Raw genomic sequence first — 20,201 nt, forward strand, 5'->3', positions numbered from 1 at the left:
TGGTTAGTTTACAACAACAAAAAATTGATCTCTTGTAATGGACAGGTATATTATCTGATTAATGTGGTATTACGTTTCCTGACACAAGAACAAGCCAGTCGATCAGAATATATCATGAAGTACCAGTAATTGTACCAGTAATTGCTGTCTGTCTAGACAGAAAAATACTTTGAAGTCAGATTTTGCAGTTCATTTTTTTGCGTAGTTACATCACTTTGCCTTTGTAGGGCAGTACAGACATCTGCCTCTTGTAGCATCTGTCCCTAGAGGTGTAAAGATGATAGTGCGTTCATGCTTTTGTGTTATACCCTGACAGATTCTATCAGATTTGAATGTTGCCTCTAGTGTATGTTTTCCAGATTCCCAGACTCCCCTTGTATTTTCAAAAACACACACAACAAACATGGGCCATTTATTCCTCAAGGCCACATTTGAGTTTACATTTGTTAAAAAGCCTCTAGATGCAGCAGGCTACATGGGACCACACTACTGTGAGGAAGACTGAAGAGGAAAGCAAACTAGCATCTCCACCCCCATCCCAGCCCATCCAACCCCTCCAAACACTACATCCCTCTTCCAGTATTGGGAGAGCGGTGCAGATGAGAGCAGGAGAGTGGAGAGTGTGAGCTCTCTCACTTCCTCAACTTACTTTATGGAAATTGCAGCGCAAACACCCTGTGAGCGGTTGCTGATAAGGCTCCCTTTTGAATATGTCAGCTTCTCCTTGTCACCCCTGAGAGCCTGAGTACAGGACTAATCATTCTCCTGCTGTCAACGTTTAACAGGGAGGGGATTAGAGGAGGGAGCTGCAGCAGCACTGGCTCTGTCTCACCCTCCCTCCCTCACCATCCTTCTGCCTCTGTCTCTGCCTCAGTCTCTGCCTCTGCCTCAGTCTCTGCCTCTGCCCCAGCCTCTCTAACTAGCCCCATGCTCATCTCAAGGGCCCAGTCAGTCACACTGCATAAAGGCTACAGTCAACAGACACATCGTTTTTTCCTTTGAATTGGGTTTTAGTTTTGGCTCAGACAAGCGTTGGTGCCTAGTGGAAGACTTGCTGTCTCCGTCCTTGGCTGGACTGGGATTTTTGTTGAAAGGTCATTGGTTTCTGTTTAGGAACTACAGGGATATAGATCATGTAGAATGAGAGACCTAGTCCTATCCCATTGCATTGTTATTTTCATCTTTGGCTGGCTTCATACTGTAGATTCAGTAACCAAAGACAACAGACTGGAAAATGCAGTGTGCCTCGCCTGCAGTCAGAAAAGGAAGAAAGCTAATTGTTTCATTAATATTAATTAAGATAAAACATTTTGATTGCTTGGTTACGTGATTAGCTTGGGAGATCCTTCCAGTCATTGTGATTGCAGGGGGTATTGATCCACAGAGCTGTGCCATATTTATGTATGATTGCTTAATCAGGTGGTTATCTCTGATTGACAGATCAGTGTTCTGATTGACAGGTCAGTGTGGCGGTAGCTGTGGAGGATTAGCTCCATGTTGACCTATCAGACTCCCAGGGGAAACAGCCAGCAGCCAGGATGGAACAACACTGGTTCTAGTGCCATTATCACTGCTACAGATGTAGGATCTTAATTTGAGCCAGTTTGCTTCAGCAGGGAAATAATCCTGCAGCAACAGGAAATGTGTATTATTATGTGGATTATAATTAATGGACATTTTTGTAGGGGTTGATACATTTTTCATAAAGGAAAATCAAGTCTGGAATTTCAAAGTGGAAATTACAAACTTCAGATCCTTTTTAAACCTCAAATACACTTAAAATTGCATTGCAGGAAAGTTTTCCTGTAACAGGGTGATCAAATTAAGATCCTACATCTGTATTCATTTACTCAAGCAGAATTGCTGTATAGCATACAATGTATGGATCAACTGCTGTTTATATACGAGCCCGTCCTCCCCAATTAAGGTGCCACCAACCTCCTGTGGAGCCTAGCTATATATAGGAGCCTAGCTGTATGCTGTACAATAGGTTATGGTGAGACAAGACGCTGAAATATTTAGAGCTCATTTGTATGGATCAAATATACATAAGAGTTGAATGTAAAACAAGCGTAGATCATGTGTCTCTATGGCAACGGGGGAACATTCCAACCAGTTTTTTCACCTTTCAGCTGTGTGTAGAAGCTGCTGCCGGGCTCTATATAGAGAAAGATACTACACACAATAGTGTTCCAGAGCCTAACAGGTTTCTTAAGAGCTAGAAGCAAGGCAGCCCTCTCTGTCGGTGCCATTTTCTAAGACAGTGTAACAATAGACTTGTAATAGAGCTTGTGTGTGTGTGTGTGTGTGTGTGTGTGTGTGTGTGTGTGTGTGTTTGTGTCAGCCACTATGGGCACTGTCCCAGGATGCACTTGGATAGGATTAACCAATAACACTATTTTCTCCCCAGCATGATAATGAGAGCCTATGTTTGGATTACACAAGCCATTCTCACAGCCAATCTGCATGTTTGGATGTCAATGTACCTCTACAGCTTAATTAGTGGAACACCCTAGCCCCCCCTGGGTGCCTTCACCCCACCCTACCTCTCAGAGAGGCAGGGCCAGGGAGAGGGGAAGAAGAGCGGGTGGAGGGGTACGGAGCAGGGAGCTGTACCCAGGAGAGAGGCACCGAGCTGGGATTAACTCTAATGGGATTACACTGGTATGGCCATTTTAGCCGGGCCTGGAAGGGAGCAGGTAGATTGGGATGACATCATGTCCTCTCCTGGCTGCTGCTGTCTGACGCTGCATTCTGTCGATCTGGTCGTGGTGGGGGGGGCAGACAGTTGAGTTTATGTTTAAAAAAATAATAATGAAACATTTGACCCCAGTGAATCCTCATAAGTGTTATTTATTCTGGGAAGCTCTCCAGTGGTAACTGTCGTATGTTGTGTAACCTTGACTGCTGTAGCGGACATAGATGACGGAGATGAACTGGGATAGGCAGACTGACACAGTTAGGACTGGGAACCTGTGTTCTCAGGCTCCCTGCACAGTGTGGAGCCTGTGTGTCTGTTGCCGTGGTTACCCTGCTCATTGATTTCGCTCATTCTGCTTTGTTTTATGAGCGCTAGTGGTCTTAAAGCTCCAATGGGTTTCTAGATGAAGTGTACATGTAATTATGGTAATGTATAGCCTGCAGATTGAAGTTGTCTGTCGGAAGGTTTATGGCCGTCTCCCTCCCATCACTCAGAACACACACACACACACACACACACACACACACACACACACACACACACACACACACACACACACACACACACAGAGAGAGAGCTAGGCTGAGCTGCTGTATAACTCCACTGTGTTCAATAGTATCAAGGCTAAATTAACCATTAACACTAGAACTGCCTGGCCTTTCAGTCTATCAATACTCGCTAGAGAACGTTGCCGGGCGTCACCTGTAGCATATGCATCAGATGCATATCAACCTGCAAGGTGTGCAAACATAAGCACGAGCGCTTGATAACTATTGTAAAGGATGAATTGCATGAAGAAATATTTGTGGAAATGTATCACAAAAAAAAGAGATTTGTTTAGATAGAGTCAAGGATATGTTTTGTATAATTCTACAAAGTGCTAGATAAAGAACGTAGTCCTATAGCCTATTTTAGTTTCCCTTAACAATAAAAACATGACAGTGTAATCCATCTGATCAACTTTATTTGTAGATTAGATTAGTAGTAGAGTTATAGTACTTAATAAAGTTACTGCTTCTTTTGACAAAGTAGAAACTAAAAAGATAATAATAATAATAATATAACCAGCCAGGTGCACAGGTGAACATGTTGCCATATTCCTAAACAAAAGCAGCACTGCATGAACAATTGTAAAAGATGAAATGCATAAATAAATATTCATAGAAATATATTCATGACAAGATATAAAAACAGTCATTAGTTGATTGTATTGGACACTGTATTGTGCCCTTATACACATGCTTTTACGCATGAATCAATCTCTTCCTCTCTTTATGCTTCAGTCCACAGTGAGCACACAGCTTCGTGTGCAGCTGCTGTAGGTGTCGCATAATCTCTCTGAAGCGGTTGCGTGGCATGGTCAAGTCCACCTCATACCTATCAGACCAAAATGACTCCACATCCATGCTCTTTCCGCCATATGCCCCGCAGACATACAAGAGTGCAATAAATGCTTTGAGTTCATCCATAGACATGTCCCACCTACTGTTTCCTTTTCTGTGTGCATGAGCAACTGTACAATCTCTGATGTTCTGTAACATCTGCATGTCAAATAAACTCGTCACTCTTTTCTACCCAAACCGTGCCATCCCTGCCAGACTCCTGTCTCACTGTGGCAGTTGGGATCACCGTCTCAGTTGGCTCTGTTCTGGTTTTTCTGCGGTGAGGCTCAGGCATCAGAGGCGGAGACTCGAAGTCAACATCAGAATCAGATGAAGACTCTTCATCAGCAGCTGTCGATTTCAAGCTCAATATCCAATCCTCCATCCGACTCCAACCCATCTAAATTCTGCAGCATTTGCAATGCTGTCAGTGTGTCCATTCGTTTGGTTGGGCTTGCCATTGTGAACTTCACACAGTGTATGTTGTACTCAGTGTCTGATTTGACTCTCCCAGGGGAAATGACATACAATTTCCAGCCTTTCATAATTAAAATAATTAGATCGCCACAATTCTTCATCATCATTAAACTATTGTTCTAAATTCAATCATCCTCTTCACCCTCATCATTCAGATCTATCAAATGCAATCACCCTCTTCACCCTCCTCATCATTCAGCTTATTGAAGTCACATGCACCATTATTAGTTTCTATCTGCTTTCTATCGCCCATTCATCCATTGACGACAGAATAGCATATTTTAATTTAAAGTTGATTATTTTACTAGTTTTTCCTTAGTTGCCAGAGCAATGCTGGTGGTAATGTGCTGAATGCGAGTGGTCATGTGCTGAATGTGCTGAATGCATGGACAGCATGGATATTCTTGGAAAAAGTTAAATTTGGAAATAGAGCGGCACCCCTTGAATTTGAGAGTTATTTGACAAGGGTAAGTGTCATAGAAACTGCAGAATATGCTCTTTCTGATACTATATAGAAATCAAAATGTTTGACCTGCATTAGACTCTGAAGGAGGTTTTGATAAAGTGATGCTCCTTTCCCTGCATCTGTCAATTACAAGATGCGCCCATGTCTTCATGTATTGTACAATTTGACTATGTCTATAGGCTAACTCTTATTATGTGTGAAATTAGTTTGGGTATAGTTTAGGGGTAGTTTTGATGGGCCGGCTGTGCAGGCTGACTGGCATCGTTTGCTTCCCGCTCATCAACTTGGATAGAGTCAAGGATATGTTTTGTATTATTCTAAAGGCCTACTGCAACATGTTTTTGTTCCCCTTACATTTGATTAGTAATAAGTTACAGTAAATAAAACAGTCCTGTAACAGCCTATTTTTACAAAGTAAAACATAAAAGAGAATGGACAAATTATTAACATGATCGCCAATGCTGATAAATAGGCATAACACAAACTCATCATTACACTATTGTTGTTATAAATTAAATCAACCTCTTCACCCTCATCATTCAGTTAGGCCTAACTTAAAGTCGATTGTAAATTTCACAATTATCGGCCATTCCATTGAAAAAATTAGCAGTATAAAATACGAACATTTAAGAAAAGTCAGGGTCGGAGCAGGACTTTTTTGGGGGGGACAGATGTTTTATTTATTTACAAAATCAAACGTCAGTGGCTGTTGGCCTATGGCGGTTCTAGTGTTAAGTGCTCATTCACACAGTCTTTAGTTACAGTGTTAGCTACTAATCCAAATGCACCGTCTAATCAGACCAATGGTAGAGTAGTAAGAAAGGACTTGGACCGATAGAGTAAGAAAGGCCTTGTCTGCGATTGAATGAACTCAGACAGAATGGATTGGCATTGACCTGTCATCTCACATCATCAGATGTTTTTGAACTCCATTTCTTCTTTGAGGCAGTGTAGATCCCCCTATCTGAGAAGAGGGAGCTTTTGATTGTCCTTGATGTGCTGAGGAGGGAGCTTTTGATTGTCCTTGATGTGCTGAGGAGGGAGCTGTTGATTGGCCTTGATGTGCTGAGGAGGGAGCTGTTGATTGGCCTTGATGTGTTCCTCTGTTGAGGCTAGAGCACTGTCTTTCCTCTTATTGCATAGTGTCTGGCCTAGTTGGGGGCCTAGACAGTCCCTCCCCTGGGTCCATCTCCAGCTCTCTCTGTGTGTGTGTGTCTACTGTATATGTGAGTGCTGGTGGCCAGTCTGACAGGCTCACCCACGTTGAAGGTCACCCCCTTCTCCCCTTTCCTCCCTGGTCCATGTTTGTAGGCACCTTCTCTCCCATCCACTCAGATCACATCACCACTGTCTGCTGCCCTGTCAGCCACAGCCTCATCCTATGACTGTGCTTCCAAATCTCCTCTGTCTCACTGTGTGGCAATGTGACTGTTGCCCTGCAAGAAGAAAGCCCTGAGCAAAGCCATTTAATATAGATGTAGATGTGCCTCTGTCTTCACAGCAGTAAGCATCATATGATATCTGGAGAATGATCTCAAGTAGACCCACTATTCTCCCAGGATGCACAGCTTTCCTCTTTAATATTCAGTGATAAGTCTAGGCTGAGAGGAGGGTCTATGAACAAATGTAGCTGTATGTTAGGGTATAACTTTATATTGAATTTAGTATCAATGCAACTACAATGTAAATAAATGCACAGTTGAAATTAAACTGCAGTTGTGATGTATTGACTTGAGAAAGTTGACAACTTTAATCTCTCTGGATAAGTACATTAATAAGAGCAAACATGATTGAAATGACCCATAGAGTATTTCCAAACGTCCTCCTTACTGTTTATGTTAATGGTTGGGTAAAGCCTTGTGGTGATTAGATATTTGATCTTAATGTAAGTGTACAGCGTGTCTCTGACTAGCCCCTGTCCTCCTCATGGTTAGTGAGATGTGATTGGCTGGCTGATCAGTGTAAACTGTGGTGTCTACCTGGCTGTGAGTTGTGATTGGTTGGCTGGCCAGTTTAAGCTGTGGTGTATGCCTGGCTGAGGGTTGTCATTGGTTGGCTGGCTAGTTTAAGATATGGTGTCTGCCTGGCTGAGGGTTGTGATTGGTTGGCTGGCTGGTCTGTATAAGCTGTGGTGTATGCCTGGCTGAGGGTTGTGATTGGTTGGCTGGCAGGTCTGTATAAGCTGTGGTGTATGCCTGGCTGAGGGTTGTGATTGGTTGGCTAGTCTGTGTAAGCTGTGGTGTATGCCTGGCTGAGGGTTGTGATTGGTTGGCTGGCTGGTCTGTATAAGCTGTGGTGTATGCCTGGCTGAGGGTTGTGATTGGTTGGCTAGTCTGTGTAAGCTGTGGTGACTGTGTGGCTGAGGAGTGACAGGAGTTGACAGATGAGGGTTAGTGGCCCCACCTTATCCTGGCTAGCGCGACAGTTCCTTATATGAGCTGGCGGAAGCCAGCCCAATCAGGATTAAGCTGGTGTCTACAGGCAACATGTCTCGGACCTGATCTGCTCAGACTTCCATGAACACTCTTTCTCTGTGTAAGACATCCTTAGCAAGATGGAGGACAGGACAACACACCTGGCAAAACTGGTTGCAGTGATGTCATAATGACTGTCTTGTTCACTGGGAAGTCTCCCCTGCCTTTGTCCCCAGTTCCTCCTCCACCCCTGCTTCCTGTCCCTGTCCTGCTCCTACCGTCCCTGGAAATTCTGGACCTTTCTAGGCCATATGTGTCACAGTGATAGTGCTGTCAGATCAGACAGGCATTTCTATAATCAGGAGCTCTGCAGTCAATTAGCTCTACGCGTGTGTCAGCACAAATCCACACACAATCAGTGGATGTCACACTGGATGACATGACACCTCCTCTAGTTTAAAACGCACTGGTGTGCTGAGCTGGCTGCCTATAGCACCGAACAGCAGTGGCTGCACTCATGTCTGAGCATAAACATAAACATTCAGTTGTATTTGGTGATCAAGTAGTGCTTCTCAATGAAGTATGACTGTGAAAACATTTTTATTTCCATCCAAAGTAATTCGTTTTCTAGTCTGCCCACATTCTCACACCACAGCTTGTTTCCAAAACGCTTCTCGCTGGCTATGAGTTCCAATGTTGATCTCCAGAAATGGATTCATTCTCAAAATAACATTGCCATATGAAGTCTAGGGTCACTGATTTTATTGATGATCTGATTTCATACATGGGCATGTTTGGATGCCCTCAGGCCAGTACTCTGGTCACTGACCTGTCATTCTAAAGTAGTGGACTAGATAGATAAATAAATACATTGAATTGTCTCATACTAATGTTGACCATCACTGCATAAAGCGATACATGGGAGGCTTATTTTCTATAGACCATTATATTTGCACTAAATGTTTCTGTCTTCTAAGAAGTTATACTGTATTGCTCCTTTTGTCTGTCTGCTGGATTCTCATCACTCTAATAATGACCTCTGACTCGTCCAGAGTGACCCTAAACAAAAGGTGTGTGGGACACAGAGAGACAGAGACAGATATGAACCAACTATGACCTCCCTCATAGGGCCCTGTGGCCTGCTTTGCCCCCGCGGCCCCCCTCTCCTCCCGCTCTGCATTGATTTCATTAGCAGTGTAGCTGGGGAGCCCAGCCAGCCTTGATGGGCTGTTGTCATCAGAGGGCCTGACACATCGACCCCCAGAGACCCCCAGAGACCCCCAAAGACCCCATTTACATCCCATCTCCATCAGCACCACCTAGGGATGTGGTGGGGGGCTGGGTTGGGGGCAGGTTGGGGGGCAGAGGGACCCCATCACACTCCCCATCTGAGACATGATTGACAGCCCGAGAGGCATCCTTAAAATGTCACCATTATAGCTACATAATAATAATAATAATAATATGCCATTTAGCAGACGCTTTTATCCAAAGCGCGTATCCCTGTTAAATGCCACACAGCAATTGTAAGATTAAAGGAAATAGAAACGTTATTTACTTTTAAACTTACAATATTGAGTGTTCAACAGACACCATTCATTTCGATGAAAGAGTTCCGTTAATTAGAGGTCTACAGTCAAAAAGCAATAAGAAAGGGATCATATATATTCATTTCATCACTAGGGTTTGATCCTAGTGTTTGTGCCACTCCTACCCCCTGGCCATGGCCTGGACCCATGGGACATGGAAGGGGTACATCTTCCAGACAACATGCCATCCGGACACTCCTCCACTTTTAGCAGCATTTCCAGTAGAGAAGACAAGCATCATGGCAGCTGCCGGGGTGGGGCGCTCCAGGATTAGCAGCAGTTCATAGTTTAGACGTGTGTCACAAAGGAGGTTGTCTTGTGATGCATCCTGGGTATTACCCTCCAGGGCCTGAACCTCTGGGGCGTGGCCCCCTGCCTGGACCCCCTGTCACCAGGGAGACCAGAGAGTAGGACTGTGTTTTGAAGGTGGGGTGTGGGAGGGCCTATTAAACCTGCTACCCAGTAACAGGGCTTTTCTATTGGAGGAAAGGGGTGTGGCCAGAGACATCTGTCCAGTAAGCAGCCTCTGATATGAACAGCTGCAGTGGAGGGGAGCATACCCTAGAGGAATGGGTTAAACTGAGCTGTGTTAAACACAGTAATTAGTCATTATGAAAGACTCAATAACGTTAGACTGTGTGTGTGATTGTAACATGTGTGGCTCTAATAGCCATGCTAACGTGCCAAGTGTCCTAAAGAGGCACAAGCAGCTTTCTTTCATTGGCTGAATACTACCTATAGGCCTAGCTGTTGTAGGGGAGTTCTCTTTCAGTCAACTCGGTTCAACATCTCACTATGGGCCGCGCCCTTGTGTGGGTCATTGACTCTCATTGGCGGGTCATTGATCCAATAGTGACCAATGAGAATCCAGGTTACATACTGTAAACCAACGTTTTTGACTGCTGTTGGACTACATTGGAAGGCTTGGGCAGTATCCAGATTGTCATACCTTCATACCAACCTTGTGCCATCCTGGGATATTAAGTAATACTTGCACTGACCACAAGGGGGCGCTTATTTCTTATCCCACTGAGCCTCTGTAATCAGAAGGTTAGCAATGCTACCAGGTACATGTAAAATCCCATAGACAATGCTAACTTGACCCCTCTGCAAAACATGACTTAGTACTTGGTGGCAAAACCCTTGTTGGCAATCACAGAGGTCAGACTTTTCTTGTAGTTGGCCACCAGGTTTGCACACATCTCAGGAGGGATTTTGTCCCACTCCTCTTTGCAGATCTTCTCCAAGTCATTAAGGTTTCGAGGCTGACGTTTGGCAACTCGAACCTTCAGCTCCCTCCACAGATTTTTCTAAATAGATCACCTGGCGCGTTGCACAATAGTTGTGCAACGATTGGTGCGATTATTTGCAAATGGAAGAAACACAAAATAACTGTCAATCTCCCTCGGCCTGGGGCTCCATGCAAGATCTCACCTCGTGGAGTTGCAATGATCATGAGAACAGTGAGGAATCAGCCCAGAACTACACGGGAGGATCTTGTCAATGATCTCAAGGCAGCTGGGACCATAGTCACCAAGAAAACAATTGGTAACACACTACGCCGTGAAGGACTGAAATCCTGCAGCGCCCGCAAGGTCCCCCTGCTCAAGAAAGCACATATACAGGCCCGTCTGAAGTTTGCCAATGAACATCTGAATGATTCAGAGGAGAACTGGGTGAAAGTGGTGGTCAGATGAGACCAAAATCGAGCTTTTGGCATCAACTCAACTCGCCGTGTTTGGAGGATGAGGAATGCTGCCTATGACCCCAAGAACACCATCCTCACCGTCAAACATGGAGGTGGAAACATTATGCTTTGGGGGTGTTTTTCTGCTAAGGGGACAGGACAACTTCACTGCATCAAAGGGACGATGGACAGGGCCATGTACCGTCAAATCTTGGGTGAGAACCTCCTTCCCTCAGCCAGGGCATTGAAAAGGGGTCGTGGATGTGTATTCCAGAGTGGCCTAGCCAGTGGAGGGAGCTGAAGGTTCGAGTTGCCAAACGTCAGCCTCGAAACCTTAATGACCTGGAGAAGATCTGCAAAGAGGAGTGGGACAAAATCCCTCCTGAGATGTGTGCAAACCTGGTGGCCAACTACAAGAAACGTCTGACCTCTGTGATTGCCAACAAGGGTTTTGCCACCAAGTACTAAGTCATGTTTTGCAGAGGGGTCAAATACTTATTTCCCTCATTAAAATGCAATTCAATTTATTACATTTTTGACATGCGTTTTTCTGGATTTTTTATAGACTGATCATGTCTTTGTCAGTGGGCAAACGTACAAAATCAGCAGGGGATCAAATACTTTTTTTCCCTCACTGTAAGTTCACCTCTGTCTCCTGTATACTGAAGATTTCAGTTCCTCCTAATACAAGCTCTTGATCTAGGATATTAGTCTCATATTCCATTTCTTAGTCAGTCTGTCACACCCTGGCTCTGGGGACTATATATGTTGAGCCAGGGTGTGTAGATTCTATGTGTTTGTGTTCTGTGTTGTAGATTCTAGTTGTGGAATTTCTATGTTGGCCAGAGTGGTTCTCAATCAGAGGCAACGAGTGTCAGCTGTTGCTGGTTGTCTCTGATTGGGAACCACATTTAGACAGGCTGTTTTCCCACAGTAGTTGTGGGATCTTGTTCCAGTGTGGGTTGTGTTAGACCTAGGACGTCACGTTATCGTTTGTTGTTTTGTTTATTGTGTGCACTTAATAAAATAAGTATGTACGAATATCACGCTGCGCCTTGGTCCTCCTCCTTCGACGATCGTGACACAGTCCTTTGTTATCCACAGAATTTCTAATCAGCAACCATCTAAAATGTAAGCTGTATTAAACACAGGGTTTTAAATAATTATAGGAGCTAGCCCCACAGCTATTCACTAATCTCAAACCATGCACAATTATAAGCAAAAAAATTGTATTAGCACACAGTCAGCATTTTAAAAACACTTTAGCGAAACAGAGAATGTTAATGAAGTATGAGACTGGCCCTCTTTTTGGAGCACACATTGTCTGCTGAATTTCCCTGCTCTTTCTGTGTGTAGCTGTTACTGTAATGTTGTTACTGACCAGTGGCGGCCCGCCCATTAGGGCGTTAGGGGCGGCGCCCCACTTGTGATTGTTCAAGAAATACAGTACCAGTCAAAAGTTTGGATACACCTACTCATTCTAGGGTTTTTCTTTATTTTTACAATTTTTTACTTTGTAGAATAATAGTGAAGACATCATAACTATGAAATAACACATATGGAATCATGTAGTAACCAAAAAAGTTCTAAACAAATCAAAATATATTTTATATTTGAGATTCTTTAAAGTAGCCACCCTTTGCCTTGATGACAGTTTTGCACACTCTTGGCATTCTCTCAACCAGCTTCCTGGAATGCATTTCAATTAACAGATGTGCCTTGTTAACAGTTAATTTGTGGAATTTCTTTCCTTCTTAATGTGTTTGAGCCAATCAGTTGTGTTGTGGTGGGGAAGATAGCCCTATTTGGTAAAAGACCAAGTCCATATTATGGCAAGAACAGCTCAAATAAGCAAAGAGAAACGACAGTCCATCATTACTTTAAGACATGAAGGTCAGTCAATCCGGAAAATTTCAAGAACTTTGAAAGTTTCTTCAAGTGCAGTCGCAAAAACCATCAAGCGCTATGATGAAACTGGCTCTCATGAGGACCGCCACAAGAAAGGAAGACCCAGAGTTACCTCTGCTGCAGTGGACAAGTTCATTAGAGTTACTAGCCTCAGAAATAGGCATTTAACTGCACCTCAGAAATTGCAGCCCAAATAAATGCTTCACAGAGTTCAAGTAACAGACACATCTCAACATCAACTGTTCATAGGAGACTGCGTGAATGAGGCCTTCGTGGTCGAATTACTGCAAAGAAACCACTACTAAAGGACACCAATAAGAAGAAGAGACTTGCTTGGGCCAAGAAACACGAGCAATGGACATTAGACCAGTGGAAATGTGTCCTTTGGTCTGATGAGTCCAAATTTGAGATGTTTGGTTCCAACCGCTGTGTCTTTGTGAGATGCAGAGTAGGTGAACGGATGATCTCTGCATGTGTGGTTCCCACCATGAAGCGTGGAGGAGGAGGTGTGATGGTGTGGGGGTGCTTTGCTGGTGACACTGTCAGTGATGTATTTAGAATTCAAGGCACACTTAACCAGCATGGCTACCACTGCATTCTGCAGCGATACTCCATCACATCTGGTTTGCGCTTAGTGGGACTATTATTTGCTTTTCAACAGGACAATTACCCTAAACACGCCTCCAGGCTGTGTAAGGGCTATTTGACCAAGAAGGAGAGTGATTGAGTGCTGCATCAGATGACCTGGCCTCCACAATCACCCGACTTCAACCCAATTGAGATGGTTTGGGATGAGTTGGATCGCAGAGTGAAGGAAAAGCAGCCAACAAGTGCTCAGCAAATGTGGGAACTCTTTCAAGACTGTTGGAAAAGCATTCCAGGTGACTACCTCATGAATCTGGTTGAGAGAATGCCAAGAATGTATAAAGCTGTCATAAAGGCAAAGGGTGGCTACTTTGAAGAATCTAAAATCTAAAATATATTTTTGATTTGTTTAAAATTTTTTTGGTTACTACATGATTCCATATGTGTTATTTCATAGTTTTGATGTCTTCACTATTATTGTACAATGTAGAAAATAGTAAAAATAAAGAAAACCCTTGAATGAGTTGTGGGAAGGTTCTATGGAAACTTAAATTATCCACCAAAAAGTTTTTCAGACCAACAATGAATTTAAAAAAAAATTTAAAGGCGTGAAAATGCCTTCAGTCGTTGGTTGTGTTGAAGTGGTCCCCACCTCCCTCACAAAGAGGAACCAGAAGGACTCCCCAGCCAGAGCTGTGTGTCCAAACTTTTGACTGGTACTGTATATTTAAGCAATAAGACACGAGAGGGTGTGGTAAATGGCCAATATAACACAGCCAAGGGCTGTTCTTAAGCACGACGCAACGCGGAGTGCCTGGATACAGCCTTTAGCTGTGGTATATTGGCCATATACCACAAACCCCTGAGGTGCCTTATTGCTATCATAAACAGGTTACCAACGTAATTAGAGCAGTAACAATAAATATTTTGTTATACCCGTGGTATACGGTCTGATATACCACGGCTGTCAGCCAATCATCCTTCAGGGCTTGAACCACCCAGTTTATACTGTACATATATATAATTCATGGATTATGTTTTATATGCTCATGAAAGTGTGGTAAATGTGTAAATTGTTCCTGTTTCAATAATATATTGTTCAAAATAAGCTGTTCAGTTACTTACTACTCTGCCCCTCTGTGACTCTGACAGCAGCTCCCTGGGCGAATAGGCTGTGCGTGCATTGCTTGGATTGTTTTTACAGCTAATTGCAATGAGGGGGAACTGCCCCGCAGGGTTTCATAGCATACATTTTAACAGCACAAGGTAAATGGACTGGCCTGGGGCGCTCAAATGTGCGCTCAGTCATAACTTCTGGGTCTGTTCTAGTCTCCCTCCCAATGAGTCTCTCGCACCAGACGTCTTACTTCCACACGTGAGACTAGATCTGCTCTATCAGGTACAATTAACGTGTAATTAACGTGTAAATTAATAATCATAACAGTCATGGGAGCCTGGGACCTGATAAATCAGACATCTACTGCCAACAAGAATCGAATGACAGAGAGATACACTAGCTAGAACCTTCTCATCGCTGATCTGGTAGGACAGAAATGCATGACTGTGGCTGGCAAATGTTGTATTGTTTCCATCAGGTTCTACTGTAGGTGACAGGGCGACATGTTGTGTGGACTAAATCAGCATAAAACCGGGTGTATCACAAAGCATGATATAATTAATTAGCCAGCTAAAGTAATTTTGAGAAACATTGAGAAATGGTTTGATAAATTTTTCTGGGGTCAAATTAGCCTGTTATATACTGTACCTTTTGATAAGCAGCTAGCTAGCTATAGCCAGCTGGTAGCTTGCTAGCTATTTAGTTCCCATGCCAATTTCAAACTAATATCCCAGCTAGCACATAACGTTCTGAGAACCATATGCTTCTTAGAGCTTGGTGAGAGCTTAGTTGTCCTTTTGGTTCTTTTCCATAGAACCTTCCCACAACGTTCTGGGAATAGTGCAGAATAGTTGCTTGGCTTTGGAACATTCTCAGCAGATTTAAGGAACTTGGTATTTCATTACTTTAACAGAACGTTTCCTGAAAGTTCAAACATGGTTACATTTAATTACATTTTTGGTAATGTTCTAGGAACGGTTTGACATTGGGAATGTTCTCAGATAGTTCAGACAATGTTAAGAAACAACGTTCTCCTGTGGCAAAGTTTTCATTTCCGTTCTCAGAATGTTTTTTAAAAAACATTCAGTTTTACCGGTCAGGAAACGTATGGCTTCGGTCCCAGAACCAATGGGAAACCAAAAACGTACGTTCCCATAATTTCCAAGGAACCAATTGTGCTAGCTGGTATCTGACTAACTCGGAAATATGAAGTTATTTCAGATTGAACTGGCTAGCGCATCATGCTTTGTGGCATTATGTTAACTATCCCCAGTTAGATAATGTGTTTTCACTTATTGTATCTGCATGCTTGTTGCGTTCTCCCTGGTGCACTCGTTCGTTCATGAGCTGGCTGCTCGTTCTAAATAGTATAAACTGATCTGTTCAAAACAGTGGCATCATGTGCAGCAGTGGTCATTTGGTTTTTGACATGCAACAGTGAAATAGGTGTATTTATGCTGTTGTTCAAATGCATAGATCGCTTTATACAGTAGCTATATCGCCTCAAAGAAACTACCAGTAGTTCGAAAACTTGGCATCATATTTCTCTCATGCTGCTTTGTTGACACTCCAACCACTGCCACCCCCCGCGCCCCGGGTATTCAGCCAATCAGCAGCGGCCCCCACTGTTACTGGTATGATGTGACATGGAGATAAGTGCGGAGTCATGGAGGTAGTAGTGCTGAGATGTTACACTGGTCACTGTCTAAGATGGATTTATTTGATATCTGATATGTGTTGTTGCAGGGCTGCATTCTCAAATGGTACTGTCTCTCTCTGCTCCTCCAGGTCACCTGTCTTCAGGATTTCTTTGGTGATGATGATGTCTTCATCGCCTGTGGCCCAGAGAAGTTCCGCTACGCCCAGGATGACTTTTCCCTGGATGAGAATGGTGAGAGCAGCCACACCATTAGTTACTAACTACACCACTGTAACACCATTAGTTACTAATTACACCACTGTAACACCATTAGTTACTAACTACACCACTGTAACACCATTAGTTACTAACTACACCACTGTAACACCACTAGTCACTACCTACACCACTGTAACACCACTAGTTACTAACTACACCACTGTAACACCATTAGTTACTAACTACACCACTGTAACACCATTAGTTACTAACTACACCACTGTAACACCATTAGTTACTAACTACACCACTGTAACACCACTAGTCACTACCTACACCACTGTAACACCACTAGTTACTAACTACACCACTGTAACACCATTAGTTACTAACTACACCACTGTAACACCATTAGATACTAACTACACCACTGTAACACCATTAGTTACTAACTACACCACTGTAACACCATTAGATACTAACTACACCACTGTAACACCGCTAGTCACTAACTACACCGCTGTAACACTGTTAGTACTAACTACACCACTGTAACACCACTAGTCACTAACTACACCACTGTAACACCGCTAGTCACTAACTACACCACTGTAACACTGCTAGTCACTAACTACACCACTGTAACACTGCTAGTCACTAACTACACCACTGTAACACTGCTAGTCACTAACTACACCACTGTAACACTGCTAGTCACTAACTACACCACTGTAACACTGCTAGTCACTAACTACACCACTGTAACACTGCTAGTCACTAACTACACCACTGTAACACTGCTAGTCACTAATTACACCGCTGTAACACTGCTAGTCACTAACTATACTGCTGTAACACCGCTAGTCACTAACTACACCGCTGTAACACTGCTAGTCACTAACTACACCACTGTAACACTGCTAGTCACTAACTACACCACTGTAACACTGCTAGTCACTAACTACACCACTGTAACACTGCTAGTCACTAACTACACCACTGTAACACTGCTAGTCACTAATTACACCGCTGTAACACTGCTAGTCACTAACTATACTGCTGTAACACCGCTAGTCACTAACTACACCGCTGTAACACTGCTAGTCACTAACTATACTGCTGTAACACCGCTAGTCACTAACTACACCGCTGTAACACTGCTAGTCACTAACTACACCACTGTAACACTGCTAGTCACTAACTACACCACTGTAACACTGCTAGTCACTAACTACACCACTGTAACACTGCTAGTCACTAACTACACCACTGTAACACTGCTAGTCACTAACTACACCACTGTAACACTGCTAGTCACTAACTATACCACTGTAACACTGCTAGTCCCCCTTCACACCACTCTCACTGAATCAATGTTCCCTGCCTAAGTCCCTGGGACCAGAACCTGTTTCACTCATACACTGCAAAAGTCACTGATTTACTGTCGTCAAATGTTACTGTTACTGTTCTATCTACAATATTGTCCATTTTCTGTGATGTGACATGAATTAGATTTGTACTGTATACACTGCAACATAGGAAGTGTTGTAACTTTTTGTGAAATTCTCTAATCTGTCAATGTGATTGTGGTATTTTAGTCACTGTATATTTCTTTCTCTCTCACACACACACACACACACACACACACACACACACACACACACACACACACACACACACACACACACACACACACACACACACACATATACACACACACACACAGATTTAGATTTGTATTAGATTTGTACTGTATACACTGCAACATAGGAAGTGTTGTAACTTTTTGTGAAATTCTCTAATCTGTCAATGCGATTGTGGTATTTTAGTCACTGTATATTTCTTTCTCTCACACCCACCCACGCACACACACACACACACACACACACACACACATATACACACACACACGCACAGAAATGCGCACACACACACAAACGCACACAGTGCAGACAGGAACTCGCAGGTTTGATTTCGAAAGGAAATAATCACTCTGAAATATATAATTAAATAAATATATGCACCCCAGTAAACCCAGATTTTGGCTAAAGGCCGGACTCAGTTATGTCAACATACAGCTCAGTCCACATGTAGGCTATGGTAGCTACAGTGGGGGAAAAAAGTATTTAGTCAGCCACCAATTGTGCACGTTCTCCCACTTAAAAAGATGAGAGAGGCCTGTACTTTTCATTATAGGTACACGTCAACTATGACAGACAAATTGAGATTTTTTTTCCAGAAAATCACATTGTAGGATTTTTAATGAATTTATTTGCAAATTATGGTGGAAAATAAGTATTTGGTCACCTACAAACAAGCAAGATTTCTGGCTCTCACAGACCTGTAACTTCTTCTTTAAGAGGCTCCTCTGTCCTCCACTCGTTACCTGTATTAATGGCACCTGTTTGAACTTGTTATCAGTATAAAAGACACCTGTCCACAACCTCAAACAGTCACACTCCAAACTCCACTATGGCCAAGACCAAAGAGCTGTCAAAGGACACCAGAAACAAAATTGTAGACCTGCACCAGGCTGGGAAGACTGAATCTGCAATAGGTAAGCAGCTTGGTTTGAAGAAATCAACTCTGGGAGCAATTATTAGGAAATGGAAGACGCACTCCTGAGTGGCGCAGTGGTCTAAGGCACTGCATCGCAGTGCTAGCTGTGCCACTAGAGATCCTGGTTCGAGTCCAGGCTCTGTCGCAGCCGGCCGCGACCGGGAGACCCATGGGCGGCGCACAATTGGTTGAGCGTCGTCCAAGGTAGGGGAGGGTTTGGCAGGCAGGGATGTGGGTTAGTTTCCCACGGGGGGCAAGTATGGAAAAAACTAAAAACATGTATGTATTCACTAACTGTAAGTCGCTCTGGATAAGAGCGTCTGCTAAATGACGAAAATTTAAATGTAAAATACAAGACCACTGATAATCTCCCTCGATCTGGGGCTCCACACAAGATCTCACCCCATGGGGTCAAAATGATCACAAGAACGGTGAGCAAAAATCCCAGAACCACACGGGGGGACCTAGTGAATGACCTGCAGAGAGCTGGGACCAAAGTAACAAAGCCTACCATCAGTAACACACTACGCCACCAGGGACTCAAATCCTGCAGTGCCAGACGTGTCCCCCTGCTTAAGCCAGTAAATGTCCAGGCCCGTCTGAAGTTTGCTAGAGTGCATTTGGATGATCCAGAAGAGGATTGGGAGAATGTCATATGGTCAGATGAAACCAAAATATAACTTTTTGGTAAAAACTCAACTCGTCGTTTTGGAGGACAAAGAATGCTGAGTTGCATCCAAAGAACACCATACCTACTGTGAAGCATGGGGGTGGAAACGTCATGCTTTGGGGCTGTTTTTCTGCAAAGGGACCAGGACGACTGATCCGTGTAAAGGAAAGAATGAATGGGGCCATGTATCGTGAGATTTTGAGTGAAAACCTCCTTCCATCAGCAAGGGCATTGAAGATGAAACATGGCTGGGTCTTTCAGCATGACAATGATCCCAAACACACCGCCCGGGCAACGAAGGAGTGGCTTCGTAAGCATTTCAAGGTCCTGGAGTGGCCTAGTCAGTCTCCAGATCTCAACCCCATAGAAAATCTTTGGAGGGAGTTGAAAGTCTGTGTTGCCCAGCGACAGCCCCAAAACATCACTGCTCTAGAGGAGATCTGCATGGAGGAATGGGCCAAAATATCAGCAACAGTGTGTGAAAACCTTGTGAAGACTTACAGAAAACGTTTGACCTGTGTCATTGCCAACAAAGGGTATATAACAAAGTATTGAGAAACTTTTGTTATTGACCAAATACTTATTTTCCACCATAATTTGCAAATAAATTCATAAAAAATCCTACAATGTGATTTTCAGGATTTTAATTTTTTATAGTTGACGTGTACCTATGATGAAAATTACAGGCCTCTCTCATATTTTTAAGTGGGAGAACTTGCACAATTGGTGGCTGACTAAATACTTTTTTTCCCCACTGTAGCTGTTCAATGGAATGACTTGCAAATACA

General features: G+C 43.4%; 1 protein-coding gene across 1 annotated transcript in view; it reads left to right on the forward strand.

Moving 5' to 3' along the window:
* LOC311100200 (neuronal migration protein doublecortin-like) overlaps positions 1–20,201 on the forward strand; it is a 93,658-nt gene that overhangs the window by 55,698 nt on the left and 17,759 nt on the right. Inside the window, exon 4 of the mRNA XM_084141006.1 lies at positions 16,115–16,217. Within this exon, the coding sequence (XP_083997132.1) occupies positions 16,115–16,217 (103 nt within the window). The remainder of the gene's footprint in view (positions 1–16,114; positions 16,218–20,201) is intronic.

Source organism: Coregonus lavaretus (genome assembly GCF_964263955.1).
Source record: "Coregonus lavaretus genome assembly, chromosome: 24".
NCBI lineage: Eukaryota > Metazoa > Chordata > Actinopteri > Salmoniformes > Salmonidae > Coregonus > Coregonus lavaretus.